At 32.5% G+C, this 19968-nt stretch overlaps 1 protein-coding gene across 3 annotated transcripts; it reads right to left on the bottom strand.

Moving 5' to 3' along the window:
- Nucleotides 1-5479: 5479 nt before the first annotated feature.
- Nucleotides 5480-19359, bottom strand: LOC114388999. 3 transcript variants are annotated; one of them, XM_028349569.1, is made up of 16 exons: nt 19144-19353; nt 18911-19040; nt 17930-18332; nt 17664-17841; nt 17438-17577; nt 14717-15548; nt 14503-14603; nt 12118-12262; nt 11975-12043; nt 11794-11839; nt 10258-10724; nt 9694-9773; nt 8683-8818; nt 7992-8181; nt 6020-6102; nt 5480-5901 (listed from the first exon to the last, which is right to left on the bottom strand). In XM_028349569.1, exons 2-16 carry the CDS (start codon nt 18999-19001, stop codon nt 5794-5796), a joined length of 3069 nt encoding a protein of 1022 aa, XP_028205370.1. In that variant the 5' UTR covers nt 19002-19040; nt 19144-19353; the 3' UTR covers nt 5480-5793. The 3 variants fall into 3 exon arrangements, 2 of the variants coding, with proteins under 2 accessions (XP_028205370.1, XP_028205378.1); XM_028349577.1 differs by having other exon boundaries at nt 19307-19323; XR_003661662.1 differs by lacking the exons at nt 5480-5901; nt 6020-6102; nt 9694-9773 and having other exon boundaries at nt 8044-8181; nt 18911-19359.
- Between the last annotated feature and the right edge of the window lie 609 nt (nt 19360-19968).

Raw genomic sequence — 19968 nt, 5'->3', positions numbered from 1 at the left:
CGGGAGTTCCAAATCCATTGGAAATAAGAATAATATCAATAGTGTTCCAAATTCACCAATAAGGTAAACACAGAAAAAACTCTGTGCTTGAGATTATTTTTTTAATTAAAATTTGTTATTGGATTTAATGTCTTTTTTTAGGATTAAAAGAGAAATAGAAAATAAATAAATGAGAAAGATAGAAATAGGAAAGAAATAATGTGAAAAATATGAACTCTTTGGATGAATAGAAGTAGGAAAAAATTGTAAAAAAAATCATTTCTTGTTTATATGAGTAGAATAGAGAGTGAAAAAAAATAGCATAAGGATAATTGTCTAATTAAATATAATTTTTTATCGCATTGTTTTTTTCTTAAAACAAAATTATTTATTATTTCTATTTTTTATATTATTACAAATTTATTTAATTTTTAAAAATTAAAAAATAGATGTACAAAAATAAATTTCCAAATCATGGCAAAAGGAGAAAGATTCTGAAACGATGGAGTCACAATTTTGACACTTTTTTCTCTTTTTTTTTCAATTAAAAGGCTACACACAGTCTCTCTTGTTTTACTTTTTTGTGTTTCTCTCCCTCCAAAACCACACCCAATCCAAACATATAAACTATAAAGTTTGGTGTTGATTTTTTTTATTATTTGTATACATTGATGATAACAGGTTAAAACATAAAATTTTGTGTAAATTATTCAAACCCGCCCACTATATGACTTTAGTGGATTTTTTAATTGTTGAAATGAAACTTTAATTTTAGTATAAGCTCAACATTGTTTTATGAATAGGTCTAAAATACAAACAATTATTATACGAGAATGATAAGAGTTAAATTTAGATCTTTAACTACTGGTGTGATCCTATACTTCCCAAATTCAATATAAAAGGTAGTTTAAAAACATAAGTTTTGTCCGACTGAAATTTCAAATTGAAATTATTAATTTTGATTAAAAGTAATTTAGAAACTATGATGGATCAAGTAAACCATATAAATCATGTAAGGGGGTTTAACATAATTTGTTCAAAACATGATGGGTGAGTTATAATTTTTTTAATATTTATCTTTGATTCATACGGTTAAAAAAAGTGTATAAATAATATTTTGCATTTATAAATTATGGACTTAGAGCTTTCATTCATTTAATAAATTTTAAGTTATTTATAAATGATATTTGAACTCAGAATTTATTTGTCTTAAAACATGCTTTTTTTTTTATAAATTAATCAAGTTTCAAAGTTTTTTTTCTTTATTTCTTACATTTAGTCTAAAATAATGTATTTTTTATCTCTCCGTAAAGTTTGAATATGTAACATTTTATTTTTCGTAAAAAAAATAAAAAAAAAATTATTTAAAAATAAATAGAGTTTTAGAAAAATAATAAATTTTTGATAATTAAATACATAAGGAAAAATGGTTTTATTAATTAAAATAATAGTTTTAAGGTAAATAAAATAAATATATGTTCTTAGAAAATAAAAAAGATATTTTATTTATTTATTTGATAGAAAGTAAAATAAAATTCATTTTTATAAAATAATAAAATAAAAAATAGAGTAAATAATAGGATAAAAGTACCCTACCTATAAATAGAGACATATTAGGTACACTCACTTCCCTCAAAATCTTTTTTTTTTCGTATACACTCAAACTTGTTCCACTAAAACTATGATCTCAGGCACCGTTGGATCGTCCTGAAATTTAAACACCAAGTTTGAAACTCATTTTCACACATCTCCACCGTTGAGATTTAAGAAATAATATCTATGGTTATAGAAATGTCTCTCACATGTAAACAGTGAAATGGAAGTTCTAATCTCTTATTCTTTCTAATACTTGGAAACCCTGGTAGGACAACCAGAGGAAAAACTTGAAAAATCTTAGGGAACCGTTAGAGATGTCGTTATCATTACCAGACTACACATTTGACCTCGCTTAGAGGTAAGGAATGGATTTATCGCAATTGAGGTTAGAATGAACACATGTATGAATCCTTAAAGAATCAAATTGTGATTTATTTTGAGATGTTTACTATATTGTGATTCTTCCTTTGTGATTATAATTACGAGATTGTTGTGTTTGGTAGGACAATTGATGCCCTGATGCGAAATGATTGATAAAATTGAGTGTTCTTGGTGATTTCATGTTTTTTACCAATGATTTTAATTCTTTTGATTTTAATATTTTTTTTCTTCGTACCCCATTGCCCGGAGGCTCTTCGCTATGCGAAGGTATGGGGGAGGGATGTTGTACGCAGCCTTACCCTTGCATATGCAAAGAGACTGTTTCCGGATTCGAACCCATGACCAACAAGTCACCAAGGCACAACTTTACCGCTGCACCAGGGCTCGCCCTCTCTTTTGATTTTAATATGATTATGTGAAATTGTTTGAGAGATTTAATCATATGAACATAACATATTAATATTATTATTGTGTGACATGTATATAATGCATGAGGTGTGATAACATGTTGTCTAGGGATTATGGAAGCGTGATGAACTATGTGCAAGTGACAAGTTGAGTATGTGTTAAATTATGATATCACACATGTGTATTGAGATGTTATGTGCATTGAGTTGTGAGCTATGAATCGTATAATCACACAATTGTAAGACCTTTTAAGGGCGACGAGTTAATACACAACGAGTATTGTGATAGGACCCATTGTGGGAACCTGACGAGTTTAATTACTTTGAGGCACGACAAGTTAAAATTATTTTGAGAATAATTGAGGAGTCGTGTATTTTGTATATTTCATAGATAGAGTCTGCATGCTAAAATGTTTTATGGGTTGAACCTGAATCAGGAGATAGAGGCTCTAAAGGACTCTTTGGAGTGTAGGCCTTGGGGTAAATACACTTGGTTTGAATGTTCCTTGAAGCTTATGCTGATCTCATATGATTGGAACGTTCTTGCAAAACAGAGTGATCCTGGTTGGTTTTCCTATAATTTTGCCTAGTGAGAGTGACTTGATTTATCAGTGTGTGGTCTGTCTTGTCATGTACTCCTGGCGCCCGATGAGGTTTTTTACTAACATGATATTACATTGCATATAAGATTGAGTGTTAGTATATTTGTTGCATAACAATTGTGTATTGATCGATATTGATTGGTTGGTTGAGTAATATTGTGTTTTGATCCTTGAATACGTGAATGATGGTAAAATGTGTGAAACATGTAGTGTTGAAATGTAATGTTATGCAATAAGTGGTAAAATGACATGAGTTGTGTTAAAGTAAATTATATTTCATTTATATAATATGTATATCTATATTGTTTTATTTCTCTCTATTAGTTATGAATATGATAACTCACTTCCTGTTGTTTGTGTTTGGATCCTACGATGATCTCGAACTTTGTGTTTGTGAGAGTAGATGATTAGGTAGATGACTATGGAGAACCTCATGCTAGAGGACGCTAAAACACAATGTTCTGGTAGGATGTGACATTGAGGTATGAGGTTCTGTATTAATTACATGAATTTTTTGACATGTAGTTTTTATCATTTTGTTTCAAATGCTAAGTCTGTAGTTCATTCTTTGGAGATTTGGACGATCTTGTTTTGAGTCAGAGATGTTTTTAATAAATTTTATTTGGTAACAGTGAAGTGAATGTGACACGTTAAAAGAATGAGGGTGTCACACGTTAAGATTTTTATATGTTAACAGTGAGTCGGAGATGTTTTTAATTAAATTATAAATTTTTATATGTTTTTCTTTATGTATGTTGGGATAGAGGGTGTCACATGTTAAAAGTAATTTTTTTTACAATAAATATTCAAGATAGATTAATTCCAAAAATGTCATATTTTCAAAAACTAAAAACACTTTAATTTATTTTTAGTATACAAAACTTTATATAATGATAAAAATAAGTCAAGGAAGTCATTTTCTTTATCTTTATAAGAGCGGAAACACAGTAACACATGTGTGTTCGATTTTCTATTTTGTTATTGCATTTCTCTACGTTAAGATTTTTTTCTTTTTTCGGAATATGAAAATTTTAAACATCATAATTTTTACTTTTAAAAGAATGATTTAAAAATTATTTTTTTACTGTTGATTTTAAAATTATAAGAAGTCATATTTAAAAATAGGTTTATAATTATGTGGCATTTCCGGAGCTTTTCTTTTGCTTTTAGTTTTCTAAAATTTATTAATTTTTTTAAAACATAAAAAAATTAAAAAAATAATTCTGCTTTTATTTTTCTAAAATTTATCATAATTTTAAAAATAATTCAATACTTTAAATTTACTTTTTCTTTTAAAAATATTTTTCATTAACCAAAATGGTGAGTTACTCACTTCCACAATCATGGGCATGCAATTTTAAAATTTATTTAATTTTTTTAAACGAAATTTTAAAACTTGAAAACTAGATCAGTTGAAGAGGTAATCTTCTATTATCATGTTTTTGTTTTAAAATTAAAATCATAATTTTCACTTCTAAGATAAAATTTAAAAAATCCATTAAATGTTTGTTTAAAATTATGTTGCAAACGTTTTTTTTTTTTTTTTTTTTTTGCTTTTAGGTTTGTAAAATTTATTGTTGTTTCTATTCTTTACGGACATGCAACATTATTTAATTATAGTTTTGATAATATAAGTATAACACCTTCACACCTGATTTCATTTGTGCAATTAGAATAATTGATATCATTATTTATAGAAATAGAAGTTAAGACAAATAAATGTGTAACATTTTCTTCTCTGGTTTTGTAGTATCTTGACATGAGTAGAAGTAACAAATTTTATTATATTTACAAACTGTTTAAAGTATATGATCGCGTATAAGAAAAATAAATAATAAAAATGAAGAGAATTTAAAATCCTTACTCATCTTACCAACTGCGTCTTGGGTCTTGTTGCACCTGACAAATAAACAGGTCATATGAACCATTTTACGAAGTATTTGTCCAGATAATCTCAGGAAACTTCATAAAACGCTTCCTTAAGAATTAAACTTCCATTTGACGAGTGTTCCAATCCAAGACATAAACAAAGACATCGATGATATTTTAACATTTTTTTTACTTAGGTTAAAATGTTAGTAATAAGGGATACGGTGTGAGGATAAAAAGGAGTGAGTGATTACTTTTTTGTATCAGTTTCATTTTGTGTATTTTTTACATTTTATTCTTTAATTACTACACATATTATTGTTGCAGTTCAAAAGGAATAATAGATAAGAATGAAATTAAGGGTCATAAATGTATTCGAAGATGTGAAGACCAAAAATTAGTTACAAAATTATATCCCTTTATCTATTGTGATAGATTATAGATTTTTATTTTATTTTTATCACTAAACCTAAATGAAATTGTGTGTTTGGTTTATCATTGCAAAGGCTTCATTGGATGAACCAATATAGAATATTCACTAGATGCATTTCTAAATCCCGTTTTCTAAGATCCCGTTTGAATCCCGTTTTCTGTAAAAGTCAACCTGATTCACTTATTTTTAGATATAAACAAAAAATCCTCGTATCCCAACGATGAACAAATAAAGAATATTCATTCACTAGATGCATTTGACTTCTCGAGTCTGTAACAATACAAAATCCCCATGACAAGGGGGTATGCCTTGACTTGACAAAGCATAATGAATCCCACAAAACAATTGTTTCTGTACACGCACTAAATCTATCTTTTTATACAGATGGACATAGTTACAAAACAATTGGCCTAGTTCCCAAATCAATCATCTTGCATGTTACCGGACAGCAAAGCCATCAAACGTGTTCTTCCCAATTTCATGTCCCACATATGCTGGCCATACCATATGTCATGATGGAAAAGCTCTATACAGGTTGGTGAATACTCTTCACAACATTCCGAATCTCGGGGAAGATGGAGACAAGTGCAAGTTCCAAAATTGCATAAGCAAGTTGCTTCACACATACATTAGACTAAAACACAAGATGATAGAATTGTTAGTTTAGCAGAAAAAATTTCAAGTGGATAAGAGAAAGATCATGGCAAACACAACAAAGTGAATACAACAATGGTATGGGACAGAGATTTAACCTGACTAAAGTAGTATATATCCCGGGCGCAACGTCTGTACTGCTTATGGCCGATTAAGCTGACTAAAGTTGTTGGAGCTCCATCTGGTAAGAATGGAAACTTTATATGTCAAAGTCTGGGAATGTAAATTCTGACAATGGCACCCGCTATTCTCACTTAAATCAACATAAGATTCTAAAGACTGAATGAAGAACATGAAACATGGAAGTACCATAACATTCAAAGACCTTCTACAGCAACTATGCCATTGTAAGTTCGCCAGAATAGTAAGGGCCAACAAATTCCATAACTATATAAATAAAATGAGATGTGCATCTAAGTTATGTAGAGGGAAAAATAAATGCATGATGTCACTTTGTCCAACTATCTCGTCTACCTCTCCAATCATTGTAAACTTGCAATTACACTAACCCCATTCTTTAATTAATTACTACAGAAACCTAGTGCCATTTGAGCAATACGAGTGAATTGTGATTATGTGAAGTTTAGCTGTCATTCAATTTCAATCTAAATAGTAGAACAAATTTGATTAGAATTCATATGAATTTATTTGTTTGTAGCACTATGAAGTAACAACCAGATTAACACTTTAAGCCTTTGACAAACTATTATAATGCTTTTTTTTTTTGTATTCAATTTGTAAAAAGTGTATATTGAAAATCTCTAATAACCAAACAACTAAATAACGAGGAGTGTGACTACAACAGATAAACTGAGGTGTCAGCAGTACACTTTAGTAAAAGATAACAGGGTGTTTGTGTACTAATCTTTGAAGAAAGAGGAAATCAACACATAAGAAGATTAATAGTAAAAAATGATGGGGAAATTAACGCTTTCGCACACAGTATATAAGCTCAGTGGTTAAAATGGAGAAAAACATCAAAGGTTATTTGTGACCATAAAGTACCTATAAAGCTCAAAAGAAAGTTTTGTCGTATTTATATGTGACCGGCTATACTTTATGGTAATGAATGCTTTATATGTGACCGGCTATACTTTATGGTAATGAATGCTAGAGTTCGGGATAACAAGATAAAAAGAGTAGGAGTAACAGAAATTATGTTAAGAGGGATGTATGGCTATACAAGAAAGGATGGGATACAGAATGGGAAAATATTGGTGCAGCACCTATCAAGAAAATGGCCACAGAAAATCAGTTAAAGTGGCTTTGACACTTGCAAAGAATGTCACTAGAGACAACGGTAAGGAAAGTAGATCACATGAATTTTAACGGTGTGAAAAGGGATAAAGGAAAACCGAGAACATAAGAGAAAAATTAATCAAAAGAGATCTTATGGTCAATAATATCTTTGACAATTTGATTTTTAACCGACTTCAATGGTGTCATATGCTTCATGTAACCTCACCAAATGGGATGAGACTATTGTTATTGTTGTATAGGGGAAAGAAGATTAAATAATGTAAAACACTTGATAGAAATACAAAATTGGTGCATAGCATATTTTGAAACGTGATTGGTGATAAATTTTCTCACTCTTATGGTTAACTTAAAGCATGATAAGTTAGTTTTCATTTGGCTTAAATTTTTTTTCGTCACTACAAATTAGTGCTTTTTTCATTTTCGACCTTGCAAAAATTTTTTTTTGTTTGATCATGCAAAATATGTTTGTTTTGTTTTTTTGTCCTTTAAGTGTTTTAGACAACATTTTTTCCACTGTTTAAAGTCTTCTTTTTACTATTCAAAGTTCTATCTAAGGCACTTTAAGGACGAAAAACAAAACAAACACATTTTGTAAGGACTAAAACGAAAAAAAATAAAATTTACAAAGATGAAAAATGAAAAAGAAATGCTAAATTACAAGGACGAAAAAAGTATTTAAGCCTTTTAATTTAATCAAAATCCATACTAAATACCAACACTGTTAAAAAAAAACTTCGAAGTGGAAGAATATCTAACAACCTAACGATCTCAAATTAATAAACATAGAATTCTACAGGAAATAAAACTAACCAAACAGCAGTTTCTTGATGTCACTTGCTCTACGAGCAGCCTCGAGCTCTTGCTCAAAAGACCCTGACTCAGATTTCGTGATGTTGCTTCCACCAGATCTGCTCATTGTTGGAGAAGATTTTTTATCACTGTCACTAATTATCTGGGGAGTCCCAACTCTTAAAAAAAATGTACCACCAGGCCATAGGACCTAAAAGCATGAGCACACAACATGAAAGATTAATCCAGTGTAAATTATTCTATAATTTTTATTTTTTTCTTATTACCTGGAAATAATTCCATCCAAATTCGAGTGGTAACTATAATTTATAATAAAGAAATTTCCACACAAGAGTTTAGCCCTTCATCAGCAATCTTTGACTCATCAAGACTAGCAATTAGTGAATTGACTTTCTTTTGACCAAACAAAGACATAAAAGATAAAAAGGACAAGTATTGATAATTTGATATCACTTTCTAAAGCAAAATTTTATTTAATCTTTTGAAAACTCAGAACATGATTAACCCATTACAATTATACCCAGTGCTTTAGATGCACTATCAAACAGAGAAATAGTTAATTTTAATCAAGCCAGACAGCCAACTAAGCCTAGTTTTTACTACTGTTAATTTGTATTAAAATCCTCATTTCTGTGAGTTGGCATACAATGTCTCCATAAAAAGATGTTTAAAGTTCAGGCTGAATTCTTACATCTTGGACCCACCGAATCCCTTGGGAAACAGTTTCCTCTCTCCGGAGCCAATGAATCTGTCTCAGGAGCCAATCATCGATTGCATCTTCCATCACCAACTGTAATATCTGTTTTGAAATCCAATAGACCTGTCTTCTGCATGAACATAAGACATAAATGATAACATTAGCAACTTTTAAGTCCTAGAAATTACACAAATTGACGGTGTAATGATACTTCATATTTTGTACGGACAGAGTCCATTTAGCCTAAGAAACAAAATATAAGGCATATTATAAATGATGGTTATAATAAAAAAAAGAAGCTAACATGAGCAGCTTAATTGGTAAATTATTCATTTCAAATCAGGGGATAAAGGAATGAAAGTGGTCAATAACTAACCTAGCTAACACACTTAACTGAGAGTGCAGTTGAATACTGCAGCTCTCTGTACAGTACACTAATAATGTAGGCCAAAAGTCTAGATAGGTTTATAAAAAAACACAAAATCTACATCAAAAGTCTTTCTTCTTCACCTCACAGAACCTTAACTTGAATTATCAAGTAGAATCTTTATTTGCTCCTGGTTTTTTATACCATAAGAACCTGACCATTTGCAGTGTTTGAGGGGGGGGGGGGGGGTGGATCCCTTCAGGCTTTTGACGCATGGACAAAGCATAAGTTGAACAATCATCACTATGCTGTGCTAAATTTTAATGATGAAAGGGTGCAAGGATCAGACTCTCATTCACTTCACCATGAAGGTTTTCATATCACATCAAGGAACCTGATATTCTAAAATCATGAGCTGCTAGGTACAATGCAAGTCTAGGATTTATTTTGTCTCAAACAACATGCAAAATCACATAGTATATTAAGATAACTTGTAAACTAGAAAACACCTAAAATAAAAAACATCAAAAGAAGCTTCTGCAAATTAGTATAAGATTAATTTTTTTGGAAGTTAACAGACATTATTTCTACCAGTTACTGAATTGAAAATTACAGAACAGCCAGATAGAATAGTATACCTTATCCAGCCTCTTTTATTAAGTTGAAATATGTTGTCAACCAAATTCAAAATGGGGACACTAACATTAGGTGGAGTCCACTGCGAAGAGAAAAATATCAAACTTATTAATGCTCATAATATGTCTTTTAAACCAGAAAAAAGAAAGGGTTCTCATCAAAGAATAAAGAGAAAATGAAACAATCCTGACAAAATTCTGTTTCACAAAATCCTAAGTAAAAATCCAGTTGTGATTTTTGCTGGCTCTCAAACCATTATTCTTCCCCCTAGAAGGAGAGAAAGGGAAAACGACAGAGGAGTTACAGTAGATCATAAGCATGTTTCCAAAATGTTTTTGAACACCAATATATTTGATTCATGCTTCTCGTTTTAACTTCATGATAGAAAAAGTTACAGAAAACTTTATTTTCAAAAGGTTTGGTAAATATTTGAGGTATCGGGATCTTGAAGAACTGAAGAAGTCAATGAAAGCTAGGATGCCTGATAATAGCTCAGCTTCTTAAAATATTTGGTGGATACAATTTGTAAACCGGAACGAAAAGCAAACTCAGTTGACTACACAGACCTCAGGTGGCACTCCAACTGGATCCTCCAAATTATCATGAATCAGAATGAAATTTGTAGCAGGAATACCATTGCCAGCCCTAGCTTCAACCACCATATCATGCTTTCTATCAAAATCCAAGTTCCTGGACTCTTCATCCCAATTGCTTATTCGTGATGAGTAACCCTTTGAGATCAATGCATTGTAAGAATGCAATCCACTATCTTGTGCTGCTTCTCTATCAATATTCTCACGGTCAAAATTGTTCCTTTCACCTTCCTCATTATCAGAGCTAACACTTTCTGCAGTACTTTGCCTTGGAATGCTTTTGTCGATTTCATCAGCATTCCAGGACAAATTCCATGGGGTATTAGATGTAGCAGATCCCTCATTGATGAGGGATGATGAACCAACAACTTTTCGCCTTAAACCATCTGAAACACCTTTAAACTGGCGTACAATATCATCCATAGCATCATCTACATTGACTGTTAATATAAAAAATTAAACATTGAATTTGGAATCAATAGACAAAAAATAAAATAAAATAAAAATCTAAATGTAAAAGACCCTTTTCAGGTTAGGATTAAGTTAAAACATAAATACTAAATACTATCGAAAAACAAAGAAAGGATTGGTTTTAGAATAAGAAAATGACATTTTTTTCCTGTAGCACAATCATCTTATAAGCAGTTACATAGCAATTCAGTCCATATTACAAAAAGCATTAAAAAGATCTTCATGCAAAGCATTTTCTATCAACTAGGGATAAATAATTCATCGACAGAATTTTCTACAATAAACACTTTTGACATCCAATGAAAAAACTGCAGCTATTACAGACATAGAGCCACATATAATTTCAACAAAAAAGTGTTATCAGATAATACAATACAAATATACAATAGCTGCCTAGCCCCTATTCTATCCAGCCCAATCAACCCACAAAAATGACAGAAAAGTTTCAACCTCATGGGCTTGAGTCCACAAGTAACATAGAAAAGACACACTTTGGTACAGCAGGAAGCCTTTTCTCCCACTTCTATTCAATTTTTCTTTTTAGGGATAATTAAACTAACTTCCCCTAAGGTTAGTGGTAATTACACCTATGCCCTACTAGATTAAATTTTTTTGCCTACATCCCTTATTTTATATATTATTCTTATCTTATGCATTGATGCCTTTAACCTTTTATATATTTTTTGCCTACACATGCATTCCTCATTTTTTATGTACAAACCATACACATAGTACCCTTAAAAATAACAAAGCAAGGGATGTGGAAGGGAAGCATGTGTAATTTATGAAACATGCAAAGTCTAAGTGAATTTGCTACTAACCTCAGGAGAGGTCGTTGTAATTAATCCTTTTAATTGTTTTTAATGGTAACCAGACTTTCAAAAGTTTAAGGACTTCAAAAATTTTAAAAAAAGAATTGCCAATAAAAATTTCATTAACTTAGAAGATTAACAGGAGGGGCCACCATACATAGAATAGCTACAGCCTGAGCATGAAACATGACATAAAACAAAAATGTTAGAACTTAGAACCAGATACCTGCCAAGGTCTTCATCACTGAAGGAGATTTCCCAAATGAGTAGTTCTTCAGGGGTAAAACAGAAAAAAAAAGTTTGTTAGATCTTAGATTGTCATTTTTGACATCCAAAAGCATGGAGAGAAAATTATGTAAAGGTCCCTCGTCAGAAGTTATGATAAGAAATACCATGCAAATGCACACCTTTGAGGAAACACTGAAGAAATCCCATACTTCATGTTGTTCGGCTACATTAGCTATTGACAGGAGATCCTGCAGCAAGATGTAATTATTAAAAATAGTACAAAGGGAAACTTAAGAAACTTTTTAGATAAGGAATAAGATACCTGAAGATATTTATCAAGTTGAATGCAGCGTTGATGTACAAAGGCATCATCTGTGCTTGAGGAAAATATCCTTTTAGGAGGCAATTGCAATGTGTAATTGGGAATATCTTTAAGATGCCGGTGCAATCGCTCAAAATTCCTGTATCTGAATATCACCAAGAGAAATTATGGCTAAGTGAAAGCACAAATTATAAGAGAGTAGTATTTTACTCCCTAAGTGTTTTTTACTTAGTTTCTGTATCTCTTGTAATCAGAGGTTAGTTAACTGTTTCTCACAGTTAACTAACCCAGGTTAGGTTAGTTTTCTGTTAGAAAGTTGTAAGTACAATTGTCAACAGCCTTATCATTCTGTTATGCAACTGCCTAACAGCCTTATCATTCTGTTATGCAACTGCCTATATGTACTGCTTCATTCCCCAATCTATGGTTGGGTTGAATCCTCATCAATACAGAAACACTTTCCTCTCTCTCTCTCCTCTTTTCTACCTAAATCTCTTTACGGTATCAAAGCAATGAGAGACTTCGTGCCCAAAGGATCACCTTGTACAGAATCATAGTTTGAGGAGAGACAGAAACTATGACCACTCGACCATACAAACAGCCACCATCATCCCTTGATTACCATACACAGAATCATAGTTTGAGGAGGAGTGTGTGTTACCCTGAGTTAGATGAACCTGAGCTTCAGAAGCAGAATTGGAATTCGAACCCTTAGCAAGATTCAACGAGCCCAAATTCTTCTTGCGAGACTTTTCAATGCTAGACTCCCCACTCCAGTGCTGAATGGTGACATCCCTTATCAGAAACTGATTAACAAAATTCCAGATTATAAGTTTCTAAGAGTTTTTGGCTGCTCTTGCTTCCCTTTGCGTCGAACTTATAACACCTATAAATTTGAACCTAGATCTCAGGAATGCATTTTTCTGGGCTATTCCATGCCACACAAACGGTATAGATGCCTTGCTGCAGATGGCTGCTTGTATATTTCAAAGGACGTGATCTTTAATGAGGATCAATCTCCCTATCCTGACCTATTTTCCCCACCCAAACCCACATCTTCACCTTCTACTCCTACCAATCCCCTTTCTATTTTACCTATACCTATAGCACAAGTTGCTGCCACCACCTCAACTCAGTCAGGAGCTTATGCTTTCCTTCACCAATATTGCCTCAACCCTCCCCTGGTCAGGTTTCCTCTAATACATCTCAAGCTTCACCATCCACCTCTGTAGCATCCATTTCTGATGATTCTGGTTCAGGACCCTTGGTGAGAGAGGCTAATGTGCACCCCATGTGCACTAGGGCCAAATCTGGCATAGTGAAGTCTAGACTCAATCCCACTTTAATGTTAGCACACGCTGAACCTAAGAATGTCAAAACAGCACTCTCTAATTCTACGTGGAAGCAAGCTATGCAGGTTGAGTATGATGCTTTACTTTGCAATGGTACATGGTCTTTGGTTGAGTTACCTACTTCCGTATCTGTCATCAGTTGCAAGTGGGTGTTTCGAGTAAAAGAGAATCCAGATGGCTCTATTACTAAGTACAAGGTGAAGCTTGTAGCCAAAGGCTTTTATCAACAACTGGGAAAAGACTACAATGAGACTTTTTCTCCAGTTATTAAACCAGTAACTGTAAGGATCCTACTAACTTTAGCTGTCACCAACAAGTGGAAGTTACAGCAAATGGACGTCAACAATGCCTTTATAAGAGAGTAGTATTTTACTTCCTAAGTGTTTTTTACTTAGTTTCTGTATCTCTTGTAATCAAAGGTTAGTTAACTGTTTCTCACAGTTAACTAACTCAGGTTAGGTTAGTTTTCTGTTAGACAGTTGTAAGTACAACTGTCAACAGCTTTATCATTCTGTTATGCAACTGTCTAACAACTTTATCATTTTGTTATGTAACTGCCTAGCAACTTTATCATTCCGTTATGCAACTGCCTAGCAACTTCATCATTCTGTTATGCAACTGCCTAACAGCTTTATCATTCTGTTATGCAACTGCCTATATGTACTGCTTCATTTCCCAATCTATGGTCGGGTTGAATCCTCATCAAGAAACACTTTCCTTTCTCTCTCTCCTTCTCTCTTCTCCCTAAATCTCTTTACAAATATAAAGATGAAATAAAACAATTTTGAGACTTGAACATATTTATTCTCTATGGTGAAGCAGTTTAACTCAATATGGGAAAGAGAAAGATTAGACGAAAAAATACAATTTAATGATCCTTGCATTTTATTTATGGTTAGATCTTAGAACTCAAATGTAAATAAATTACACCTTGTATAAAGCAAGTTCTAATTAAATTGTCTGTGTTAAATTTCAAATTTCAAAGGTAAATTGTTTACTACTGCTTTTATAAAAATGTATGAAAGAATTAAACCTTCTTTTTACAAACCAAGTTTTATTTTGTGCGTCAGTCACTGCAATTGAATAAACAGCAAAACATGTGGACCCAATTTTCTCAAAATATGCTCCCACAACCTGAAATATTTTAGTAGACAAAAACAACAATCAACAAGTATCGACAGAAATCAAATCCATTAACAATATTTAAAATACTATATCTGAAAACTATTACAGCCAAAAGTGCATACCCGACACCGAAGCTTAGGAACTAATGACCCTTCTTTCCTAACAATCATATTAGAAGAACTCTTTCCCCGAAATCCTTCACTGTGCCTCTCAAGTTCAGGGTTGAAAAACTCTGAAATTCTGGAGTCTTCTTTATTAGATAGGATTCCTAAGGAAGAAGCACTACTCGACCTCTTTAGTGGACTTCTATAAGCATCAGAAGCAAGATCTCCCACAATAGACAATTCCTTGCCAGGGTTTTTAGGAGATTCTGAATTTTTTGCACTTCCAACATTTTGCAGGGGATCTGAACCTATGGCAGGCAATGGCGGCAGAGAAGACTTCCCATCTGCAACTTCATACTTTCCACGTTTACTTGCTGATGTTTCCTGAGCCAATTTTCTATGAGGCCGTGAACTGTCTGTAGAGGGACTCTTTGCAGAAAGATCCTTAGAGCCAGCTTTGATAATTTTGTTCTCTTTCCTTTTGTAATTCCTTCCCTTTGTCCACATGTTCTCAAGATTCTCCGGCATAAGAATTTCAGTTCTCCTCTGAGTTGTAACCTCCAACATTCGTGCCCAATCAGCAGGCCCAACTTGTTTAGACTCTTGATGGAGAGTGCTATCTTGTAACGATGTCCCTCCCTGATCACTCATTTTAGCCAATATCATATCAGTTCCTTGATTTAAAGATGGATGCTTATTAGAGGCTGTGAGATTGTTGTGTCCACCCTTACTGGCAACAGAATGACCATGATGGAGACTTGCTACATTAGTTGACTGATCACTGCCCATCCCTTCCGTACCATCATCATTAAAGAGAAGTAGAAGAGATTCAATCAGTTCATTAATATACCTGATCATCAAGATAAACATAGTATCATGAATGGGAATTGCAAAAATTATAAAGAAATGCAGTTAAAATGCTACTCCAATTTTCCAGTCTTGTAGATGACCAACCATATAGGAAGCAAATGCTCTACAATATTTGAGCATAAAATATTTTCAATTGTCTCAATTAAACAATATGCTTTACCTTTTTAACTCTACATATAACAAACAATAACAGTAACCATATCCGACTAGGTAAGATTGGCTACATGAATCACACAACGTCATTTGGCTTAGTTAAAAACCAAATTCTCAAGGATACTATTTACCATCAGATTTCTTTTAATAATTTTCTCTAATGTCCTTCTTGGTCTCTCTCTACCTCTTTTCACATGGTTAAAATTCATACAATTTATTCTCTTTGTCAGTGCCTTCTATGACCTTTACACATGTCCAAACTACCTCAACCAATTTTCTATCATCTTTTTCTTAATAGGTGTCACACCAATATCTTCTCATATACAATTATTTTGTATCATGTGCCTTCTTTGGTCAGATATTTATCTTAACATACTCATTTTTGCTACTCTCATTTTTTTCTCGTCCTTTTAAAGCCCAATATAACACTACCAGAGTACTTTTGAGTCTTGAGATCACAAATAATCTCTGAAGCCCTTTACCATTTTAACCACCATGACATCATTTTGTAATATTAATCCCAAATACTTAAACTTAAAAACATATGGTATGACATTTACAATTTTCACCTCCAAGTTGTTTTCCTCTTGGTTCTTGCACTAAATTTACAATGCTACTCTCCACAATCCTAGTCTCTTTTCTTAATCTATGCTCAATCACTGTTTCTTATAATTTCATAGTGTGGCTCATAAGTTTTACACCTTGGTAGTTTACACTTACACGATTTTGAATATCTCCCTTGTTCTTGCAAAGTGATCCTCCTCAATTCATCTAACATTTTCTTAGATCTCAAAATCTCGTTAAATAACTTAATGAGCCAAATGATATAATGTTCTCCTACACATTTCCAAACTTCAATAGGTAAGGGCCAACAACTTTACCATTATTCATCCTCTTAAGGGCTTCTTTCACCTCTCCAACTTAAATTCCACAAAAGTAAGCATTTTAATTTTTAATTATACATATAAATCTTTAAATTTAGAAATGCCCTTGGATAAAACAAGAGGGTTAGTGTATAAAAGATGTGGAAAACCAAAAACAATTGTTTAAAAATGGAAACACAATGATTACGATTAGACAATTAGTACATGTTAGACATAGTTCATAAATAACCTAGGTGCTAATTCACAGGTTCTTATATTCTCTGTCATTTTTCTTGCAACCCAAAGACTCGTCACTCAACCTATTGACACCCTAAATCCCATAATATTTCCCCCTTGACCTACGCTTAGACATCCAGAATATATTAAACTTGCTACTGTCCCAGTAGCTACCCTTTCACTTCTCAGCCTTCAACCTTATATGATCCATAACCTCCCACTTTTTTCTAGTCTAATAGTTTTATATCTACAATTTCATAAGCACAAAGCCAGAACAGAACAAAATCACCTTACACATGCTTGATATAAAATAAATATGAGAAGGGGGACAATAAAATGTATTCATACTCAGGGCCATAGCACTGTTTGAAAAATCATCATCATTCTGTCCTCTATATTGTTCCTTCCCACTTTCAACCTACTTAACTAAGTAAGCCCTAAATATGATTTCAACAAATAATAGAAAAAAAATAAAACTAATTGTCTAAAAAAACACACAAAACTTTAAATCTTGAATGGAGTAATCCTTCCATACAGTAGATATTACTATGATCCACCTCTTGAAAAATGAATTATCACCAAAAATAAACATAAGACAAAATATTCAACGACATACCCAGGGCTTGCCAAATTCATAATAGGCTGCATTACCAAGCAAGTTAATAATTCCCGAGATATAGAACGAATCACAGGACACTGAGCTTCTCGTTGTCTTAGTACTGTAGCTAAAACAGCACTCATTAGCCGCTGAAGAACCTGACAAAAAGAGCATTAATGAGATGAGACAGAAGACCTAATTCTCAAAAGAAACAAAATATAACATCAAAACACTCCACTCACACCTTGTACTCACTCTCAGGAGATATTAGTGCCGGATGAAGCTCCTTAGAATTCAACAGATGGAATTTTAATCTGTCATTCCGCTCCTCAGAAGATAATGTTTTCATAATATTAACACCTATAACAGCTTGATTTCTTCTGAAAAGTTCTATGTGAACACCTATTAAATCTACTAAATCCCTGAAATGTAAATGAAACATAAGAAAATTAGTAGTTTTTAAAATACTTTCTCTCTGGCAGTGAATACAGGAAATGGAAAACCAGATACCTTGTCAGCAGGTCAACCAGGTTTATCTCTTTAACCCTTCCTGATATTTCAGCTAGAACATCCATGATTATTGCCCGTATCTGCTCCGGAAACTCCTTATCTGGAGAAATCTCTGAGTACCACAAATCAACCACAAAATCCTTCAAAATCTTATCAATGAAATCACTCATTGCAGCCTCCACAGCAGGAGAATCAATTTTCCTCTTCCATTTTGCAGGGGAAGGCAAACTAGTGAGGCATGGATCATTGAGAGACAACTGCTTTTTCTCCAAATGAGATAGATAGGTCTGCGGTCTAGGCTGTTGAAGCTTCCAACGAAACTCCACCCTATTGAAAAGAATGCGCAGCCCCACAACAAATAGGATCGACATGGGTACATTCATCCACATTGATTTACTAGTATCTACGACACAACATCACCAAACAGAACAAACATAAGTACAAAGACAAAAAAAGCAAGTCAATTGAATGGCAATCATAATATATTCTCCATTTTTGTCCCTTCTTTCCTATTAAAAAGGAAAAGATCACATGAACTCTTCAATTGAAGTCATAACTCATAACCAAAACAAAGCCATAAACAGCCAAACTAGATAGAGTAAACCACTTACACACTAGCAAACAAACATTTTTTTTATTCATAGGAATTGAACTCAAGTGCCAGGGGTTTACAACAACTCACACACATTGTTTAACCAATTGAACTAGACCACTTTGGCTAGCAAACAAACATACAAACAATCATAGTGAGTTCAGTTCATCAATAAAATTCCACAATCCACAGTCATAACGTAACCATTACCAATGAGCTGAAGCAGCATTAACAAAGACTAACCAAGCAAAATTGGTAAAGCTGGAGCTACCAATTCCAAAAATTAAACCAAAATTGAGAGTGGAAACACGAGATTCATACACTAATTCACTAATATTAAACTAAAGTAGATACTGAGAAATCAAAAAGAGAAGAAAAGGAAAACTTACGAGTTAGGAAATAGGAAACGGCGAATATACAGAGTGCCCACCAGAGAGTGCGGAGCTTGGCCTCTTGGATCAGATCATTCACACTCTCCATAGCCCACACCGATTGGAACAAATCAGGCTCTGTGTTGCTCTGTTTCAATTTCAATTTCGATTCCTTAGGATTGGGGGTTTTCGATAAAAAAAAACAACAACAACAACAATAGTAATAGCTGGAATTTGAAATCCACCACCACCTAAATCTAAATGTTAATAATAATATTGTTTGTGACGTTATGAGTTGGTCCTCTCCTTAAACAATTAATTGGACATAGGAAGGATCGAAGGTGAAGAAGAAGTGATGAAAAAAGATAACGTGAGTGGCCTATGGTGAAGATTCCCGGGACCAAAATTTCTCACCCTATGATTATGAATTGGAAATTCCAAATTATAAATTGCAGTTCTCGTTCTGGCAATAATAATTCAGTCCTCGCTTATTCCATGTATTGTTATTGTTTATTAATTATTGTTTTTCTTTTTCGTGTTTCTTTTATCAGGCTAATTTTAATTTCAGTTGATAGTTTTTTTTTGTAAGGATTTTCAATTGATAGTTAGGAACTAATCTTTTTCAAAATGAATTTTACCTCCTCCTCTTTTTTTTTTTTTTTTTTTTTCTGTTGACCACAGTCCACACCAAACAATTTGTTAAAGTCAAATAGAATTATTTTGAGTAAATTACAATTATAAATATGGGATCGTTAAATTTCTCTCAATATGTTTTTATCTCTACGCTAATTCTCTTAATTGTTTAAAAAAATTGTACATTATACTAACCTTTTAATCGTTTAAAAATATTAAATCATATATCTTTGTAAGAAAAATTATTATAAATATTAAAAAAATAAGAAATTTGTGTACAATCTAAAAAAATTAAAAATATTAATGTATTTTACTCAATTATTATAAATAATGAAGTTCTTATCTACACTTTAAACTTCTTCTTTTTTGTTAATACATGTATACTTTAAACTTAAAACTCAATACAAACAGATTAGAATATTTAGACATTGATTAATTAAGAA

Source organism: Glycine soja, chromosome 2 (genome assembly GCF_004193775.1).
Source record: "Glycine soja cultivar W05 chromosome 2, ASM419377v2, whole genome shotgun sequence".
In the NCBI taxonomy this organism is placed as follows: Eukaryota; Viridiplantae; Streptophyta; class Magnoliopsida; order Fabales; family Fabaceae; genus Glycine; species Glycine soja.
Note: the sequence above shows the minus strand (reverse complement) of the source record. Positions and strands in the feature narration are given on the sequence as shown.